This window comes from Phocoena sinus, chromosome 9 (assembly GCF_008692025.1).
Source record: "Phocoena sinus isolate mPhoSin1 chromosome 9, mPhoSin1.pri, whole genome shotgun sequence".
Classification (NCBI taxonomy): Eukaryota; Metazoa; Chordata; class Mammalia; order Artiodactyla; family Phocoenidae; genus Phocoena; species Phocoena sinus.
In genome coordinates this window covers 79,062,939-79,085,309 of record NC_045771.1, presented here as the reverse complement: position 1 = coordinate 79,085,309, position 22,371 = coordinate 79,062,939, and the positions used below count along the sequence as shown (strand labels likewise).

The 22,371-nt window shown below is 36.1% G+C and overlaps 1 protein-coding gene across 1 annotated transcript in view; it reads right to left on the bottom strand.

The window, feature by feature from the left end:
* Positions 1-1,169: 1,169 nt before the first annotated feature.
* The window catches only part of SEMA3D (semaphorin 3D), a 138,503-nt gene continuing 117,301 nt past the window's right edge, over positions 1,170-22,371 (bottom strand). The window contains exons 16-18 of the mRNA XM_032644025.1: positions 21,214-21,278; positions 12,262-12,401; positions 1,170-5,524 (exon numbers count right to left, since the gene is read on the bottom strand). Of these exons, the coding sequence (XP_032499916.1) occupies positions 5,099-5,524; positions 12,262-12,401; positions 21,214-21,278 (631 nt within the window). The 3' untranslated portion in view covers positions 1,170-5,098. The remainder of the gene's footprint in view (positions 5,525-12,261; positions 12,402-21,213; positions 21,279-22,371) is intronic.

Here is a 22,371-nt window from a genome sequence, read left to right as displayed (position 1 = left end):
TGTATCCATTTAGTGACTATACTTCAATTTATCCGTTCTCCTTTTGTAGAATATATAGATTGTTCTCTTTTTTCTAATATAATTAATCTTACAATAAATGTTTTTAAAAATGTCTATTACTGCACATGTGGAGAGGGTTCTCAAGGGTATATACTTAATTGCGAAAAGCTGGTTCTTGGAGTATGTGCATTTTACACTTCATTGGATATTGCCAAATCCCTGTCCAAGATGTGTTTGTAGCAGTATATACACGAATGAAAAGTATATGAGCTTCTGAAACAAACAATAAAGTTATTCGCAGCTTCATCTTCCTAGGCAAGAGTTTCCTGGACTAGCAAATCATGTTAAAGAGGATAAGTTGTGTGGTTATAGATGCTTTTGATTCTCAAATGCTAAACTTCTCTTTCTTTTGTCTTGAGAATCACTCACGTGACATTCTATATTCAAACAAATACAACTGGAATGTTTTCAATTATTAATCTTCTGTTGTATTTTATTTATAGTAACAGCTTGGACATGATCCACCTAAGAGTGCCCTATATACATTTTTTTTCTTTTAAAGATGTTATGTATATATACTACTATAAATTCTTATGTTCGAAGCTTGTCAGAGCCCTCAGAAAACGTGACATTTCTCTATACAACATCCCTACAATTTATTTCATCACAAGGTTGGAGGGGATATCATAATATCTCTTTGTAAACACAAAATATCCTTTATGTGTGTACCAAATTAACAAGAAATATAATTTTCTCTAAAAGAAATTCAAGAAAGGTCTTTATAAAGCAAAAACAAAAACCTCAGCCTCTGCCTTTAAAGAAGTATACTCATACAGTACTAAACACATCGATGAGTAGTTTTAAATTTCACTTACAGAATGGTAGTTGGAAATCTTAAAAGTAGTTACTTGGAGTAGTAATATTAATTCAGTCTACCAAAGTCTAAATTTAAATCACAGTAAAGCTTAACTGTAATACTTGTATTAACTGGGGAGAGAAACTTATTCTTTTCTTTCATAAGGGAAATTACTGCATACTTACAGTGCAAACTATATCCACTAAAAATTGTCAGGAAATATTTTCCTTGGTGTTTGATTTAGTGCGAGTCTATGTATAAAATCTGGTTACCATGTTTAGGGTTTGAAAACAAAATTGCACACAAACCAACATTCTGTTAATAACCACAGAACACTAATGTTTGTATTTTATTATAATAGAACCAAAATATACACTTAACAACTTTCCATTATTTTAGATTACAAGACTACATTTCTTTTAAAATAGCAAGACTACAAATTCAAAATAGATTGCTAACCACTTACAATTAAGAATTAAATTACACAATTAAGTGACAGATTTTTGCCCTACACCCCCAAATCACCTATATCAAACTTACCATAAATACTTTATAGGACAAAATATTTAAATGAGAGGTATAAGTCATGTGCATGTTCCTGTCTTTGCACTGTCAATGTGTACAATGTTGGAATTTTAGATCTCATTTTTTAATCTCACATGCAAATTAAATTATTTAAATACTGTGGTCATTTACTGTGAGAAAAAAATATTTCTTTCTATAAAAACATTTCAAATATCTCTTTTTACTAAACTATCCATTCCCAATAAGGCTAATGAGTTCCAACATGTTGTCCAAGACAAATTCTAAAGGGAAGCTATTTCCGTTTTGATTTCTACTTTCATTTATGATATATATGAAATATCATATTTAAATTTAAAGTATCAGTGTTTAATTAATGCTCTGGTCCAATTTAGTATTTTGTAGACATCTGGATGCTACCAAACCGTCCTTGAAAATTTAATTTTCAATGTAATGTGGAAAAACAGGCACCGACAACTGTAAACTTATTTTTTAGTTGCGTCTACACAGTTCAGCAGAAACAAAAATTAATAGCATGTAAAGAACCGAAACATAGACCAAAGGAAAAATTCAAGAGTAAGACCATTTTGCACGCAGCATGTTGTAAATAAGCATTATTTAGTCAGCGGATGGATGAGGTATGGTGTGAATTATAATTTTTTCACTACTGTTGTGGCTTTTGCAAATTTCTAAATTGCTCTGTGACCGTTTTCCATTTCTTAAATAATTTGGTTGGTTTTCAAAAATGTTTATTCAGTAATGTGAATGTAGTGTTTCGAGCTCTTTGGGGAAGAAACAGTTTATATATAAATTAATTATTTAGACTATCCCTTTCTAAACAAACTCTTAACATTCCCAATAAACTGAATGTAAATGAATGCAGACAGTCAGGATTCCATTTAGCAGCAGAAATAGCTGGTGTGAAATGCAGATGAGAATATGCAAGTCAGAGCCATACGTATTCAAAACAGGGGAAAAAATATAAACCCAAGAATAAACATAGACATTTTAAGACCTCTCCATAAAGAGCTGATTGCTTAGCAAAAGTATTTGAAACTATTAACTGTAATTTCATTTTTCATTATTTCAGAGAAAATTTGGTAAAAACTTTCAGTGGTGAGGAAGTATATATATTGTATCTCATCTCTAGATTTAATATATTCACACTGTTCTTCTAAGTGTTCGAGGCAATTAAAAGATTAAAAAGTTAAACATAGTAGCTTAGATGTCTTCTGTCTTTATAAATACACATAAATCCTTGCCCATATGGTTTATTTATTATATGACTTTTTATTTTACTAACAATATTTCAAATATATTTTAATTATCATAAATTAATAGCTTTAGATCCAAAGCAGCCAGAATATTAGCTGTGAATTAAAATGTCCCCCCCAATTTTTTCTGAATAACTAAGATTAGAAAGAATTAATTAAAAAATGGCTTGGACATTCATATTTTGATGAAAACCAAATTTATTTTCACAAGTCAATCCTAACATTTGAGCTTCATGAAATTTTCCCAAAGCCATCCATAATTTGATCACTACTGTCTGATATACAAATATTTGGAAATCTTTTAAAAAACATGTTCCTACTTAGAGCTTTGAGCTTACTATGAGTTCCTGGAACATTTTGAGCCCGCAAATCAAGTTACAAACACTCTTGTTAGCAGTCTGATCTTGCTACAACTATTCTTATGAATTACTTTTTAATAGAGTGATTTGTTCTGGTTCACTTAAAAAAAAAAAAACTATCTTCCTTAAGTTTTCCTTACAGTAAAACATCTACACATATTTATGAGTATCATATCAAAAGGTGACTTAACCTCATAGATCAGTGTGACTACTTTGAGTAGGTAAACAATGCAAACACAATGAATGCAAGATAGAACGTTTTGAGCGTAAAGCCAGTCACAGACGTGATACTGAACTCTGTAATAAGTTGCCCTATAATCACAGGGTTCTCGCAGGCTTTTCTTTTCAAGACACGTAGAATGCATGAGAAACGAGCTATGTCTGCTATTTAGTTTTCTGAAAAGCTGCCTTCCATGTGAGGAAGTGACTAATTTTTCATTTCACACCAAAAACGGCATGAAAAGGCAAAACAGAAGGCGGCTAAGGGTTTTGTGTCATAGGAAGGAAAGGTGAGTCCTTCTTAAACAGGCAGGAAACATACCATACATATTCAGAGGAAAGGACACATTGGAAACATTTGCAAGTGCTAACAAAATGTGAAAAAATGTTTATGTTAATGTTGTGAGTTTGTTTTCTTTACATGCAGTAGGCTTATTTATTATTAAATTACTAAAACAATGCTACTTGAATTACAGCATATAATCTCAGAAATGCAAAAAGATTGTGTGAAGATGTCAAAGAGTTAATTTAACCCTTTCCGTTGTCAAAATTTTTGCATTTGTTCTGTTATTCAACAAATATATAGTATTACCACTCCCCACCACTGTTGTCTACCTAATTCTATCTCTCTATATATGTATATAGTTTTTTCCTATTCACTCAAATAAAATCTAATAATCCAATATTTGGGAGAGCATAAGGCAGTAAATAGAAATAATTTATAGAGCATGATGCATTTTTAGAAAAAAGAGAGGAAGTACATACTGAAATCCCATTGGTTGTAAATAAATTTGTATTCATTTTTCCCATGATCCTTTAGAAAATTTACTTTTCCTCAGACTTTTGCTAGCAGTTTGTTATAATCTAGAGGTTTTTTTTTAACAGATGGATTACAAATTGGCAGCTACTTATATTCCAATGAGTAAAGCTACAGTACATTTCACGCACTGTATTTGTGATTGTTCTTCCTTTTTATGGGGATGTGAGTTTTCCCCAAAGCCAGAATTTATGGCTGTCTTTCTTTCTTTCTCTTAACAAATCCCAGCTGCGTGCTTTCCCATTAGGATGCAGTATACATCATGATGTTTCCCTTATTTTATTAAAATGCTTTCCCATATCCTATTAAAATATTAAGCATTCTGTCCCTGTAAAGCTCAGCATATATTCTAAAGACACATAACTGAGCACCAACTTCTCTCTGTGAACCTGTTATCCTGACAAGTCATAAGGAATCCTGGGAGGAACATTTATGCCCTTCAGTAAATCAATGCTCCAGGACACTAAATGTAACCCCTGGAGTCTGAAAGGAGTAATGCACCTCTCCAAATTCCCAAACCATGCACCAAGAGTGAATGGCTCACTGGGAAAGTTCCTGTTGATAATGTGAGCTGTATCTTATGTCTTCCCTCCAATCCTACCACTAGGTAGCCAGTTCTAGAGTGGAATGATGTATCTGTTCATAAGAACATATAGCACGATTGCATGGTCAACTCCGTGCTTAAAGGCCATGCAAGGGAAATAAAGCACCTTATTACAATGTCAAATTTGACACTTTCTTAGCTCAGTTATTTATGTAACATAATAAATTCAAAAACTCAGAGTGTAAAACATTTACAAATGTAAAGCCCCTCTTTTGAGATAATTCTGATACTTTGCAGGTGTAAGTTTAGTTCTTGGAAAATTGGTTCAGATGAATGGTTTGCCCTTGCTAATGCCATATCCACCAGATACAGTCTTATTCAGACTACTGTTCTTGTGCTTTAGCAGAACTCCATGGAAAGCTCTTATGAGTTAATATAAGGATGAGTAAAACAGAAGACAGTATTTTTGCAGGTGAAGGATTCTTTTTCTTTAAATTAAATAGAAAACTATGTAGCCACAGCTCTGGGAAGCTCTTCTAGGTCTCTGTGATGTCTTCGATTCCGTTTCTTCTTCATTTCCTGCATGTGCTTCCACTTTGGGCCGCCCTTGTTTCGCTGTCTCCGCTTCTCCCTGTGCCACATCTGTTCGCAGTACTGGTCGAGGCTGAAGTTTGGGCTGCTAAGGATTTGGATATAGTCTTTGTATCTCAGCCGTGACTCAGCCAACAGATCCTTGACCCGCCCCTCCTCGTGCTCTGCCCTCTGGGTATTTTCCATCTGTTCATTCTCAATGACATTCAGAGTCAGCTTCGCTATGGTGTGGATAAAAGTGTGCTCCTGTGCTTTGCAGTAATACATCCCAGAGTCCTTCTTCTGCAGACTTCGAATCAGTAGCCCGTATTCTGTTTTGATGATCCTTTCATCGGGTTTCAACTGCAGAATTGGAAAAATGTAGGCAATAAATGAGAAACAGAGAGGGCTATGAACAAAAGCAAAGAGGCTACACAGTTTTACTTAGCTGAACCTAAAAGATACAATCCCTGTCTCTCTGTCATTAAGCATAGTATTGTCAGCCATAGTCGAAGAGAGTGACTAAACGCTCTTTCAACTAAAGTAACAGCCCCCACAGATGTATGGTTGCATCTTATTACATCTAACGGAGCCTTTGGAATATAGTTAGTTTTTCTTCCAGTCTACAGATAGGAATAAAAAGCGGTGAAAGTTAATGAAGTAAACCTGGAAACTATCAACTGACCATCTTTACAAAGATTTCAGATACTAATTGGTGTACTAAGAACACCAATTTGTTTCTGGATTTCAGAGCTAGAATGTGACTCTGACGGTCATTGTGTAGAAAAAGAGCTTTAGTGCACACCACTACCTGTAACGTAGAAGAGAGCGGTCATTCCAAAAGGAATTTAATGTTTGCTAGATATTGCCAAATAAATGATCTGAGTCGCTTATGGGAACTGTAAGTGGTGACTCGTTAAAAGTCAAGTGGAAAGGCATGGAGGATACAGCCTTTTGGATGTCAGGGCTGTACTGAATAGGACCATATAGTCAGAAGTTTAGCAACATTTAAAGCTGAATTTCTCTTTTTACTATGGATTGAATTTTGATACTTTATGTCTGTATGATACTTTAGACTATGTCATTTGTGGAAATATTTGCCATACCTCAGTATACTATAACATGGTAATGTGATTTCAAGTGTGAGAAAGCTCAATGAACAAAAAGAACCTCCACTGAAATGTGACGCTCTCTGTCTGCCCTTTGAAGCAGTAGTACTGAAAGACAATTCAAACATTTAAGCTTGCCTGGCCTCCAGTCTGGTGTGAATAGAGAACCTATCTTCAATAAACTACAGGCATGTTTACCGACACAAGAGCCCTGTTTAATTTGGGTATTGTTGAGCGGCTCAGCATTAAGTAGAATAACAACAAAGAAGTCTGGAAGATTTCCCAGTTTACACATCTGCCCCTGTATTGTAGACTTAGAGTTGATGGAAATCAAGGAGGCATAAAGACGGCTAAATTAAATTTATTCACAGTGGGTGGACTATACTTTGCATCTTTATGTGAAAAATATGTAGGAAAAATCCCTCCAATTCTGGAAATATGAGAAAAGGCAAAGAAACATCTCTGGCTACCAGCCCAGTTAACTAACAAGTATATGGCCAACCACCTTCTATGCCAGAGAAGTGCAGCTGGCGGGGTACCACACAAGGCCAAAGGCAGGTCACAGCTCAGATCCCTGGTTAATGAGGCTGAATGGTCTCCAGCCCTGCCCTTGCGCTACAACGAATCCACACCATCAGGGGTTTGTTTGTTTCCCTTACTTTGCCCATTTGGTGAATTGGTGTGTAGTAGATTTTTTTCTTTTTTCCTAATGGATTTATCTAAAGGCCCACATATTTTTAAATGCTACTGTAATACAAACTAATGTTGAAGTAACTTACATTCTCAGAAACTATAGGCATCTGCTGCCAAAAATAAAAGGGAATTTGAATTGGTAGAGCTCTAAAGGATCAGTCTTAAACAATAATATCAATCTCAAATGTAACACATACTACATATCTTCCTTTAAATAATTTTATTGTAGGAATTATTGTTTTTTCATTTAAATATATCTTAGAACATGAAATTGAAACTCTGACTCCACAGCCCACGTTCTGGTCCCTGTCTGCTCTGCTTCCTACGACTACTCATTTATCTTCCCCAATTGGTGTCCCATTTATCAAGTTGGTGACACAGCGTACGGTGTATTTGGGGTGTTAAAAGTAAAGCTCTCTGAAGGTTGAGTGTGAAGTATTATTAGCAGCATCATAGACTGCTGCCATATTGCTGGAGAGGTAATGTTCTGAAGCCTTTACTTCTGTAATTCTTTAACGGAAAATGGCCTGTGGTTACCAGCATGATGACCAAAGTGCGTGACTTCCGTTCCGTTTCATCTCTGGATGTTCTTTCCTAGCTGGTATTCTTGCTAATGTTTAAACTGCGTTTAATGTGGCTTTTAGAGACTGTCACAGCTCTGAGTCACTAGTTTTTATTGTCCTTTTTTAAGCTTCTGACAGGAAGGAATGATGACTTTGTGACTTCACACATACTATGCAACACTTCATCATTATTTTTGCTATTCTCTTTTTGTGTCCCATTTATGTTATTTTACTCTGAAGTCTGGCCCCCTTCCCTCCTTTCCAGTCTACTTCTGTCCCTAACAGGACTCAGGGTTTCATAAACACCTGACATTTCATTACTCCATCGTGGTCCTTCACCTTTCCTTTCTTTGATGGAATGCTTACTTTTTCTTTTGATTTTTGACCTACAGATAAAAAGTTTGCTTTAACGAATTTCTTTTTGGATTTATTAGATCATTTAAGTGATTTTTTTCTCTTCCTAAAATTTCAAAACTATGCCTTTCATGAAATGGTATCTCTAATAAAACACATTTTGAATTGATGTATTTTCATAGGATTTTTGCAGTCTAGAGATAGAAATCTGTGACCCAGAAATTAAGTGGTTGATTAACATTTGCCTACTTTACATTCCCATTCTCTGTAGTGCTTTCATTCCATGCTGGAATAGGATGCATTATGCAGACTGCATCTCGACAGTGAAATGTCAGCACAGTCAATTTAGAAAATTCAGCTCCTCTACAAAGAGATAATGTAACCTCTGACCAGTGATTTAAACTCATGGAATTTTCTTCACTCTAGAAGTGATAAGTAAAAACTGCTCAGCCTTACATATCAAAACCATGCTTGAACCGGGGTCAACTATCCATTTGCTTAATGTGAGCAAGGATAATAAATTTGGCATTATTCAATGTAGATCTTCAGTGAAGGGCAATTCATTTGAAGTGAAAAGAGAAACATGGTAAGGGACAAAGGACAGTTAGGTACTGAACAGCAGGTAAAGGTCAGTGACTTCCTTCTCTGATAATAGCAGCCTAATGGTAATTCCTTTGCACATAATTCACCTGTCAGGTCTCGCATAGCGAAAGCACTGCACGTGTCTTGGAAGTGACTAGGGATTCAAGAATATCTCCCTTCTTCAACAAACATAGGAGACGACTTATTTAAAAATAGTGCCGAGGCAACTGGCTCATTATTTAAAGAAAAAAAAATCGAATGAATACATAACTCACTCCTAGATTAACTAATACCTTTAATTAAATGTAAATATAAAATGTAAACTGTAATTGTAAAGATAAAATCATAAAATGACTAGAAAATATATATTTGCTGTTTCATTGGGGAAGGAAATTCTAAGCACAAGTGAGAAATATAGATATAAATCAATAGATTTGTCTATATAAAACATAAAACGTGTGTGTGTTAGGGACACACAAAAATGTTTAGAGATAGAAAACAATAAAAAGTTACATATAATATGCATAACATTAAAATGATAATATCTATAATATAAAGGGGTTTGTTAAAATAATTTTTAAGTGAATATATCAACATAAACCAAGCAAATGATATGTAAGGCAATTTACCAATATGGTGATTTTGATGAGAAATTAGCAATATGCAGTTGTTTATCCAAAGCTGTAAGATAATTAAAGTCTTTAACTCACTTATTTTACATTTAAGAATTTGTCCTAAGAAAATAGACAAGTAGAGAAAGATTTAGCTAAAGGAAAGTTGATTGCTTTTTTAAGAGGTTACGTGAACTTAATAAAACATGGAACATCTGTGGATGACTGTGTCATCAGGATGGCAGGGATGTGGGACAGGAAACATGGTATTAAAATTGAATGGCAGGGGAAAGTGCTTATAGTGTAGTGGTAAGTAGGAAAAAAAAAAAAGGTGGAATAGACATCAGAATAGTATTTGTGCTTATCTACACTTAGTGGTCTCATAGTTGTTTATTTTCAAAACCATTTATATTGCTTTTATAATAAAAGCAACAAAAACAAAACGAAGACCTGCAGATAGAAAAATACAAATATTTGAAGATGTTTTTAAAATGTTTCAAAAATCCACAGAAAAATTACTATCACAAATGGTATAAGGTACTGCCTCTTTTATTTATTCAGATCTCAGAAGTTCAACAGAAGCTTGGGGACCGATTAACTTGCTAGTTACAGCACAAACATCATCAATTTCAAGAACAGCTTTATAAGAAAGTCAGTGAATAACTGACTCATGACCTCCCCAACAGCACCCAACTGTGAAACAACTCAGTAAGGAAATGTTCTCCTCCTGGCAGAGAATAACCTGGTGACAGCCTCTGTGCCACAGGAGATCCTGGGCCTTCCCTCAGGCTTTTTTTTTTTCTTTTTTTGAGTGGAGGAAAGATTTCAAACTGTGACCTTCTTGGTAAAGAGCAGAGGGTATCCTGCTGGGAAAAATGCTTCAAATCTAGTCTGGATTTTGCCCCTTTCCTCAGTTCAGGAAGCGGTACTGCATATTCCTGGACAATGTATAACTATTTACAAAGGTAGATGAAAATACCAGTTGAAACATTACAGCTAAAATATTTTAAAGTATAAATCAATAAATACACTATTTCTGCTCCATTGAAATTTATGGAGCATGCTACCACCATGACTGTCTGATATACTTAAAACATACATTAAAGTAATGTATAGCATTTTCAGGAAACATGAAAGATGTGAGTGCAAACATGCACAGGCAAACGTACATCTCTATAACTGGGAGAGTACCCCAAGCAGAGTTCCACATTTTTTAAAAGTCAGATTAAATTTGTCATGGAGAAAAAAAAAATCATTAAAAAATTATATTTAAATGAAATTATCAAACTTTATTAACTATAAAATTAAAAATAGTCATTTGGGATATTCAAAAGTAAAATACTGCAATATATCGAAAAGAAAATATGCATGTTACAAAAATTCAGATAATGTCCTTGCAATATTTCATGGATAAATAATAAATGCTTTATATCTTGAAATTAAATCACCTCTATGTCAGGTAAAACTTCAATATGTATGGGTAAACAGTGAGACTCTTAAAATAAATATTTAGTATAAATATGGATATGCCATATTCTTAGAACTTATGGATATTAGGAACAATGAAGAATCAAGTTTTACCAGAGAAATCTGAAATAAAGAAGGAAGTTATTCCCTTAGTATTAAGTATGTGAAGGGTCAATATTTTGATAGAGAAATTATTCTCCGACGAAGAGAATGATAATTTCTTAATGTAACAGTGGAACATATCTTTACATTAATCACTTATGATAAAATTTGGTTCTTTGACTCCAAGGTTTCTCAACCTTAGCACAACTGACATTTGGGTGAGATGGATGGTTATCTATTGTGAGGTATTGTGCATTGCAGGATGGTAGCATCATCCTTGACCTCGACCCACTAGATGCCAGTAGCATCCTCCATCCACCCAGTCGTGACAACCAAAAACGTCTCCAGGTATTGCTAAATGTGAATACCTTGGGAGCAAAACTACCTGAGGTTGAGAACCACTATTACACAGTAATGTTTGACCGATTAAGTGTTTGTAGACTTCACAAGGAGGCTGATATTTTAGAGAACATCTGGTCCGCCTGCTTATATGGCAGAGAAACTGAGTGCTACAGAAGTCACCACCTGCTTACGAACCCTCAGCAGTCAGGGTGAACACATCATCAGTGCTCTTTCGTATTTCACACGTCCTCCCAGTAGAGAGTGCCTGCAATTTTATATGCATACTTTACACTTGTGAGTAATCCTCTGCTTTGAAATACACATTCTTGTATATGTTTTCTCATTTAATTTTGACAGTAACTTTTGCATTGATTTTATTTACCTTAGAAAATTCCAGCCCACAGTCCTCAGTAATATTAACCAAAGAATCATTACTCAACGCATCTAATTCTGACCCTGTGTTCACTCCATTACCATTACAGTGTCCTTAGTTTAATATTGGGGCTTTTAGAAATCTAGATTGAGTATCACTGGTTTCTCATAGGCATTAGAATAGAAATATAAAAATTCTGTCATTTAACCTTTGTTACATGACATTTGAATAATACAGGATTTCTCAGACTACCCAAACTCATCTCATTAAATTCAGTAACATATATAACCTACATATCTCACAAAATCTTTCTGATACGTTTTAATCACATGTATGTGTTAGAAAAAAACAAACAGAAAAAAGTCAAAAGATGAGTAGAGCACCCATATTACTTTTCCCTCTGTTGATTTAGTTTTAATACACTAGAGGGGAAAGGTACAGATGTCCAGATACTTATCCAACTTGCTCCTATGATATGATAAGATAGATATTTCCATTTCTGTACAAACTTGACATGTTTTATGATCTAAACTGAACACAATGAGAGAGAGAATTTAGTCATTGTGCTTTTGTGGGGGGAAAGTCTTGTTCTTGATCAGGGAATTATTCTAAAATATACACCATCAATGAAAAATAAAAAGTAGAAGAAGAATCCTGTATTTTTTTAATTCAATTTGCTTTTAAATGTATTTATTAACACATTTGCATTAAATTGGCCTATTCATATCTCAAAGGCATTGTTACCTTGGGTGCTAGAGAGTATAAAATTTTATTTTCCTTGTTATGTAGTGATAAGAGCTCCACTTGGCACTAAAAGTTGAACATCTCCTCTCACAAGCTAAACTTGATTTAAGTTTTACACTGTTTCCCTCAAGGTGAGCATTCTTTGATGACTATAACTTACCTCCTCTCGATATTCATCTCCTGACCGCTGGATATACCACTTAATAGATGCTTGTTGGGATTTAGGTATACATTCCAGAAAGGTTGAATTAAATTCAATGCCAAAAATCACCTTTTCATCAGCAGCTTCATGACTAATGCCTGGAAAGCAAACATGGAATAGGAGATTAACCCTGACACGATTTTAAAAGCAATGGGAAAATAGACTGATTTAGAACAGATGCCAGGGAGGAAAGATTCATACACATTATTAAAGAGAAAGGAAATTCATGTTATAATGTTGTAACCTGAGAGTAGAATACTATCTAATAGATTGATTTTTAAAACTCTATCCCTGCACTGCAATTTTTACTCTTTCATCAATATATTAACTTTCTGCAATTTCTTTTTTTAAATAAGAATTCACAAGGTCTAACTTTAAACACTGAGCCTCTCTGAGCTGAACTGAATAAACTTCAACATCTTTTAATGCTTTAATGCCTTTTAACTTATATAAAATATAACTAATTCTGCAGATATTTCTGAAGAGCAATTTATCTTACCTCTAAAGAGAAATTCTATTATCATTTGGTCCACAGAGCTGACCGTATAACATATAACCATATGTTATGACCATATGACATTTTGATCTCAGAAAAGTCAGTGCAGTGCTCTATACTTAATGAAACTCTATGATGATGCTAATAAGTTAGATGCTCTAATACTCAGAATCAGGACCTTCTCTGTATTATCTACCAAAAAATGTTCTCTTTTATTCAAAGAGGGATATTATAGCCCAACATGCATTTGCTATAAGATAGTTAATGGGAGGCTAAAGGATCAGTGTCTCAGACACCTTATTCTCGTAAATCAACTGCACCATCTGAAATACATTCCTTCCAGAGTAGCCAAAGGCTGTGTCCCATGTGTGATCTAAGATCTGCAGCTCAGATTTGATCAAATAAAAAATGACAGCTTCTCAGCCTGGCCCAAACATGCACTTTTTCATCGTATATTCACATGTCTCAGTTCTACAGGTGGGCCTACTTAGCATTTTAGGCATAAACCAGAGTAAGGCTTAAGGGGCCTAAGTGAATCCTACACCTACGCACGCAGAATTATCAGCACATGGCATGAATGCACATGCATCCAACAGTTAGGCTTCTTTTCAAGAAACTTCTTTTGAACTTATTTGTGTCTTACCAGCAGTGATTAAGTCAAACATGCTGACCCCATTATGAATTAACCTTACCTAACCTTCAAACTGTGCGGATTCCACTTGAAATCTGTAATCTATCCACTCTCTTCTGGCAATTTAACAGATTATAGCCACGATTTTCACAGCTAATAACTTCCTAATGCGCAGGAAGATCACCAGTGCCGATCACGGAAGAGAAAGACACGCATCACTTCATAGTAACAGATAACCATTTTCCTGAGCAAAGGGAGTTCATGAACAAAGCAGGGAGGATGCAGGCTGATTGTTTAGGTGATGGGGCAAGGGCTTGGGAGAAACTCAGTTAGACGGATTCAACCAAAGAATTGGTCAATTCAGTGAAAGATAAATTAGTGAAATCAACTGGAAAAGTGAAATAGTGAGCTGATTATAAGAAATCCATTTTCAAATCAGTAGAAACAGTGACCTTTTGAAACAAAGTTCATCCCTGCATCAGTTTGACTGGAAATTAATTTATTGTTTCTTCCAATAATGTTTGTTTTATCTCTGAGTTTAAAATTTTCTAGTTTTAAATTTAAACCTATATGTATGTATGTATACATATACACATATACATACATACTATATATAATGTCTGTTACTATCCATTTTTAAAAGTGCAAAAGTTGTATACAATAATGTTTTTAAATAGCAGAATATCTTCTCGTTAAGTATAAAATAATTTTAAAGATAATATTTTAATCTTCCAGATTGCAGGCAAAAATTTTTTTTCATAGAGAAATATCTGGAATATTTCTTTAGAATACACATATGACATTTCACTGAAGTCACTGCAGCAAGATTATATGTGTTTAACATTGTTAAACACAGTTCATCTACATGAATTACTGATTTTATATCACTAATAATCATGCAGTATCACAGTATATAACAATGAATGAACAAAGGAAGGAAGGAAGAAATAAAACAGCTATTTGCCAGTTATTCAAGACTTGACCGACTCAATGCAACACATATTTATGGTGGGTTATAAGCAAGTCATCTCCTTTCTTCTTTACCAGAAACAAGTGTTCAAATGTGACCCTTTCTCTCCCCTAAGATCGAAAACGCTTAGTTTGTAAATACCCTCATAATCTCTACTTTAATTCTCACAATTGATTCTCTGTCTCTGGCTTCTCCTATTCCAATCAGTCACCAAACAGGTATAAACTGCTTTTATTTTTAAAAACAACTTTTCTTAGTAATATGAAACAGCTCCTTAGCACCTATAGAGTGAACTCCAGACAATAACAGAGGGATCATCACAAACTTAACAAAACCTATGTGAATTCTTCCTGATTTTAATAATTGTTACTTCATCTACTTAGTAAAATTTGATTGTTTCCTTAAGGCACAGCTCAAGTGCTCTCCATCTGGGTATCCTTCCTTTTACCTATGCATTACGCAAAGATTCTTTCATGCCTACCATACTGGCGTTGCTTTCAGTGCAGGAAATATACTGATGACTGTGACAGGCAAATTCACCACCTTTATATTCCAGTGATAGAGACAAAATAATCAAGTGAATGAATAAATAAAGAATATAGTATCTGGCTGTGTTACGCATTACAAGCAAAAATAAAGCAGATTAGGGAATAATTAGGGTTAGAAGGAAAGAAGGGTATTTCAGGTAGGTTAGTCAGGAAGGGTGTCTCTGAGAAATTAACATTTCAATCCCAGGATTAAATGATGTGAAGATGGAGCCACGTGCACACCTGAAGTGAAGAGTTCTTCAGGTCCAGAGGAAACAAATGCAAACAGGGCTGAGGCAGGAACCAGACTGGTGCTTTTGAAAAAGAGAAAGCCTGTGAGCAAGCTGTGCCACAGTGATGCGAGGGTCAGACAAGGTGTTAGGAAGCAGGTCAGGTAGAATCTCGCAGGCCATGGTAAAGGCTGTGGAGTGTTTCCTAATTGCTGTAAGATGCTAGTGAAAGATTCTGAGTAAGGGAGTGACAAGATCTGATTAAAGTGTGGTTTTCTTTTGGCTGCGTTGGGTCTTCATTGCTGCGTGCGGGCTTTCTCTAGTTGTGGGGAGCAGGGGCTACTCTTAGCTGCGGTGCGAGGACTTCTCATTGCGGTGGCTTCTCTTGTTGCAGAGCACTGGCTCTAGGCGCGCGGGCTTCAGTAGTTGTGGCATGCGGGCTCAAGGGCGCAGGCTCAGTAGTTGTGGTGCACGGGCTCAGTTGCTCCGTGGCATGTGGGATCTTCCTGGACCAGGGATCAAACCCGTGTCCCCTGCATTGGCAGGCAGATTCTTAAGCACTGCGCCACCAGGGAAGCCCCGTGACTGAAGTTTAGAAAGAGGTTACTCTGGCTACTGAGTGGGATCTAGACTGAAGGGAGGCAAGCATGGAAGCAGGGAGACCAGTTTAGCAGCTACTGAAGAGTTCTGGTGGGTCTGGTTAGGATGGCATCTGTGGAGGTGATGAGAAGTGGCAGTTGTGACCACTGAGCCAAAGGTCTGCACTGAGAGGCTGGTGATAAGATGTAAAAGAAAGAGAAGCATGAAAAGATGACTCCTAGCTGCTTTTTGACAAAGCAGTTGGGTGAGTGGTGGTGCTATTTATTAATATGGGGAAGTCTGCAGAACAAGTAAGTTTGAGAGAAAATGACAAGAATTCTTTCCCAGGTATAATTTGAGATTCTTATTAGGCGTATGAGAGGGGTTCTTGAGCAGGCACCGAGCATACAAGTCTTGCACACAGGCGAGATTTCAGAACTGGACAATCAATCTGGGAGTCAAATTGCCTCTGATAGAGAATACTATGAACAATTGTATGCCAACATACTGGACAACCCAGAAGAAATGGGCATGTTTCTAGAAACATACAGCCTACCAAAACTGAATCAAAAGGAAACAGGCAATTTGAACAGACTGATCACTACAAGTGAAATAGAATCTGAAATAATATAACTCCCTGCAAACAGAAGTCCAGAACCAGAAGGCTTCACTGGGGAATTCTACCAAACAATAAGAGAAGAAACTATACCATTCCTTCTCAAACTCTTCCAAAAGATTGAGGAGGAGGGAACACTCCCACAAGTCATTCTATGAAGCCACCATTACCCTGACACCAAAACGAGACAAAGACACTACCGAAAGAGAAAATTACAGGCCAGTACCTTTGATGAATATAGATGCAAAACTTCCCAACAAAATATTAGCAAAGCAAATCCAACAACATGTAAAAAAGATCATACACCATTACCAAACTGGATTCATCCCAGGGTCACAAGGATGGTTCAACATATGCAAATCAATGTGATACACCAAATCAACAAAAGAAAGACAAAAACCACATGATCAACAAAGCCACATCTCAAAAGATGCAGAAAAAGCATTTGATAAAATTCAACATCTATTCATGATAAAAACTCTTATCAAGGTGAGTTTAGAGGGAACATGCCTCAACATAACAAAAGCTATTTATGACAAACCAACAGCCAACATAACACTCAACAGTGAAAAGCTGAAAGCCTTCCTGCTGAAATCCAGACCAGACAAGGATGTCCACTCTCACCACTCCTGTTCAACATAGCACTGGAAGTCCTAGCCACAGCAGGCAGACAAGAAAAAGAAAGAAAAGTTATCCAAGTTGGAAGAGAAGAGGTAAAATTGTCATTGTATGCAGATGACATGATACTACATATAGAAAACCCTAAAGACTTCACACAAAAACTACCAGAATTGATAAACAAATTCAGCCAGGTAGCAGTATACAAGATCAACATACAGAAATTGGTTGCATCAGAAAGAGAAAGTGAAAAAAAAAAAGAAAGAAAAAAAAAATCCCTTTTAAAATCTCATCAAAAAAAAATAAAATACTTAGGAATAAACCTGACCGAGGAGGTGAAAGACATATACACTGAGAACTATAAAACACTTATAAAGGAAACTGAAGACGATTTAAAAAAAATGGAAAAACATTCCATGCTCTTGGATTGGAAGAATTACTATTGTTAAAATGGCCATATTACACAAAGCAATCTACAGATTTATTGAGATCCCTTTTATATTACCCCTGACATTTTTCACAGAAGTAGAACCAATAATCCTAATATTTATATGGAACCTTAAAAGACCCAGAATTGCCAAAGCAATCCTGAGGAAAAAGAACAAAGCAGGAGGCATAACCCTCCCAACCTTCAGACAATACTGCAAAGCTACAGTAATCAAAACAGCATAGTATTGTCATAAAAGCAGACATATGGATCAATGGAACAGAATAGAGAGCCTAGAAATAAACCCACACACGTATGGTCAATTAATCTTTTACAAAGGAGGCAAGAATATACACTGGAGAAAAGACAGTCTCTTCAGCAAGTGTTGTTGGGAATGTTGGACAGCCACTTGTAAAGCAAGTGAAGTTAGAACACACCCTCACACTATACACAAAAATAAGCTCAAAATGGCTTAAAGACTTAAGTATAAGACATGAAACCATAACACTCCTAGAAGAGAATGTAGGCAAAACATTTCTCTGATATAAATTGTACCAATATTTTCTTAGGTCAGTCTACCAAGCCAATAGAAATAAAAGCAAAAATAAACAAATGGGACCTAATCAAACTTACAAACTTATAAACAAAACAAAAAGACAACCTACGGACTGGGAGAAGATATTTGTAAATGATGCGACCAATAAGGGCTTAATTTCCAAAATATACAAACAGCCCATACAACTCAATAACAAAAACAAACAATCCAAAAAAAAACCCAACCAAAAAATGTGCAGAAGATCTAAATAGACATTTCTCCAAAGAAGACGTACAGATGGCCAAAAGGCACATGAAAAGATGCTCAACATTGCTAATTGTAGAGAAATTCAAATTGAAACTACAATGAGGTACCACCTAACAGCCGTCATGATGGCTATTATTAAAAAGTCTACAGGGCTTCCCTGGTGGCAGTGGTTGAGAGTCCACCTGCTGATGCAGGGAACACGGGTTCGTGTCCCCGTCTGGGAAGATCCCACATGCCGCGGAGCGGCTGGGCCCATGAGCCATGGCCGCTGAGCCTGTGCGTCCGGAGCCTGTTGTTCCGCAACGGGAGAGGCCACAACAGTGAAGGGCCCGAGTACCACAAAAAAAAAAAAAAAAGTCTACAAATAACAAATGCGGGAGAGGCTGTAGAAAAAGGGCACCCTCCTGCACTGTTGGTGGGAATGTAAATTGGTACAGCCTCTGTGGAGAACAGAATGGAGGTTCCTCAAAAAGCTAAAAATAGAGTTGGCACATGATCCTATGGTCCCACTCCTGGGCATATATCTGGACAAAACTATAATTTGAAAAGATACACGCACCCCAGTGTTCACAGCAGCACTATTTACAATAGCCAAGACATGGAAGCAACCTAAATGTCCACCGACAGATGAATGGATAAAGAAGATGTGGTGTATATATATAATGGAATAGTACTCAGCCATAAAAAGGTATGAAATAATGCCATTGGCAGCTACATGGATGGACCTAGAGATTATCATACTAAGCAAAGTAAGTCAGAAAGAGAAAGACAAGTACCGTATGATATCACTTATATGTAGAATTTAAAATACGACAGAAGTGAACTTATCTATGAAACAGAAACAGACACAGAGAACAGACTTGGGGTTGCTAAGGGGGAGGGGGAAGGGGACGGCAAAGGGATGGATTGAGAGTGGGATTAGCAGATGCAAATGATGATATATAGAATGGATAAACAGCAAGGTCCTATTGTATAGCACAGGGAACTATATTCAATATCCTGTAATAAACCATAATGGAAAAGAATATGAAAAAGAATAAATATGTATGTATAACTGAATCACTTTGCTGTACACCAGAAAGTAACACAACATCGTAAATCAACATTGTACTTCAATTAAAAAAAAAAACTTAAAAAAAATTGCCTCTGATAGTATTGAAATGGATGGCGTTAAGGAGTGAATATACAGAGATTGGATGTTTAGATGGCAGGATGAAAAGGAAAGTTAAGAACACTCAGAATGAGAAACCCGTAAGGTAAGAGAAAAACCACAAGTTTTCCCTGTGGTGCCATGAAGCAGAGGGGTGCTGGGGAGACCATCTCCGAAAACAAAAAGCCCTTATTTGTAGTGCTTGCCGATTTTCCTGGTGTAAACACTCCTACCACGGCTGATTCAAGCTACCGGTGGTTTAAAACTCAGCTCACAAAATTCCTCTGTAATGCACAGTCAGCTCTCATGGGGCCATAAGAGCTGGCTCCAGCACATCACCGCATGGAGCCTAGTGAAGAAAGTGTTCCACGGAGGAGGGAGCTAGAGAGTGAGTAAAAATGGGAACGGAAAAGTGGCCATTGGATTTGGCAAGGAGGAAACTGCTGGTGATCTTGACAAAAAATGTATTGGGTTAGAGTGGTGATGATGAAAAGGAGATGTGCAACGGGCTATAACAAGAATGGGCTGTGATGAGGTGGACACAATCATTGTGAGTGCCTTAGTAAGCAGTGGTGTTTTATAAGTCCTTATAACATTTATCATTATATGACATAGCATATATTTTACTTGCTTTTATGTTTGTTGCCTGCTCCCTCCCCTGACACACGTTTAAATGTAAGATCCATGAATGCACAGATTGTTTTCTTTTATGTTCATTCGCATATCCTCAGTACCTAAAATAGTCCCTCCTAATCTCATGTGCACGTGTGAAAAACTGCACAGCACACAGCAGTGACTGCTAAATAACACACCGTACCTCACAGCGGGTCACCTGCACGTTAGAACAGGAAGACAGACGTACTGTTCTGGACTAGAGCTTATTATAAATTAGAAATAATTGTTTTGGTTTTAAAAAAGAGAACTCTGCCAGACCAGCAGTTATAGACTATGAAATCCGGGTGGTTTATTCAGTGGTAGGTGGTTACTAACAATATGATGATGGAAAGGCAGTTCATTTCTTCTTCCAGGTGTGTGTGTGTGTGTGTGTGTGTGTGTGTGTGTGTGTGTGTGCGCGCGTGCGTGCATATATTTTCTATCTGAAGGCAGAGCTTGGGAGTGGAAAGTAACTAAAGCTCTGGAATATATACTTCTACAGATTATTTTCTCTGTTATCAGAGTCACTCAACGGACTTCCTCTCAATTCTCCACTCTGCCCTTCTCACACTCAGACTTTCAAGATCTTCCATTCTATGACATTTTCTCTGAACAGTACAGCCTCTGGTGACCTCTGTTTTTGGCTAAACTCCCACATCACTAATTGTGCCTTATGACATTTCCCCAAAGAATTGTAAGTTCTCTAAGGAGCTTTTTCTCTCAAAGTAGATCCGGGACGATTACATGCACATGGAAGTCACTTAATAAATATTTACTGATTGAATGGATACACAAATTAATAAGTGAATACAAATAATGCACAGGCTACCTAAAATTTCTTTCTAGTAAGTCCAACACTTTTATCAAACTTTTCTAGGAGGGTCTCTTTGAGTTTACTCTAAATGTCCATATGTTTTGGACTATATTCTGCTTTATCTCTAATAGCAGTTTCAAACTTTACAAGGATGGATAAGGCATTAAAAAAAAAAAAAGGTATAGGAATTTTAAAAGCCGTATGAAGCAAATATAACAAAGAATTACCACTTAGGCACGAGAAGAGGGGGTTGATTTATAAAACCTCCTATTGCTTTTCCAGAATGCAAGCATTACACAAAATGAGTAGGTGTTTTAACTCGTATAATAAAAAAGACACACAAAGACCAGGCTTAAAATTTTCAGTGGGAGGAAAGCATATTAAACCTATACTTACTGTCTTCTATGTCCCAGCACTGGGTGATTGGGTCCCCATACTTCACATCTTGGCGTCTAGCTCGCCTATGCAAAAGGGATTAAATAGAACTTCAAGCATGATATCTGAGATATACAAAGTCTCTATCTAACACTCATAACAGTAGCAGAAGCAGAATTATGCTTTACTGCTCAACTTAAATGCAGGTCAATATTCCAATCACTCTAACATTAATTCAAATAATACTAGTGGTAGAGTCCTAACAGAATAAATCCTGTTTTGGTAATAAGATGATCTGAATTTTATTTCAAAATAAATCCTGTTTTGGTAATAAGATGATCTGAATTTCATTTAACTACCCCAGGTTTCTTTTTCTCTGGCTTTTGACAAATTATTCAACAGAACAGGCTGAATATAAATACAATCCAGTTATTGTATATTTCCTATGGGGGTAACTATTTGTATCTTCTTTTTTTCAGTCAGCCAACGGAAAAGTAATAAGATATAAAAGAGCTTTAGTTAGTGGGTAAGAAAGTACACACAAATACAAAATGCCTTATCATATGAAGATTCATTATTATACTGACGTGATTAAACAACGAGATAAATATCGTTTGAAACAGAAAGTACAAGTTTGATATGGCCTAATGGCTAGATGTTATTTCTATCTACTGACACATAGTTCACATTGTTTCTCTGAGAGTAGTGATAATGATAATAATAAAATAATGGCCTTGTACATTATTGTCACATATTTTCCTTTAGAGAAAATAGTAACTACTGCATAAAAAAAGTAAAGATCTGCCACATCTAAGTTAAATACGTCTTACACTCGGAGTACAGTTTCATTTGCTTTGGTTATTTTATGTTGCCACATCGGAGATCCTAGATGTCACAGTAAACATTCTGTGATATGTAGGGTGTTCCTTAAGGGGCATGCTCACCAGATGACAGCCCTGTGGGAGATTCATTTATCATACACATTTTGTGGCTCACACGGACATTGTTAGGTAAGGGAGAACATCACAGTGGCTTGTCTGCAAGATCAGAGATACAGTCTTGAGAAATACAAGAAGAAAAAATTATGATGGTATAAGGTACCTAAGGTCAAGAATGTTTTTAAATCTTGGCTTCTTAAGGAACAGGCTCAATTCATCAAACTGAAGGTTCATTACCAAC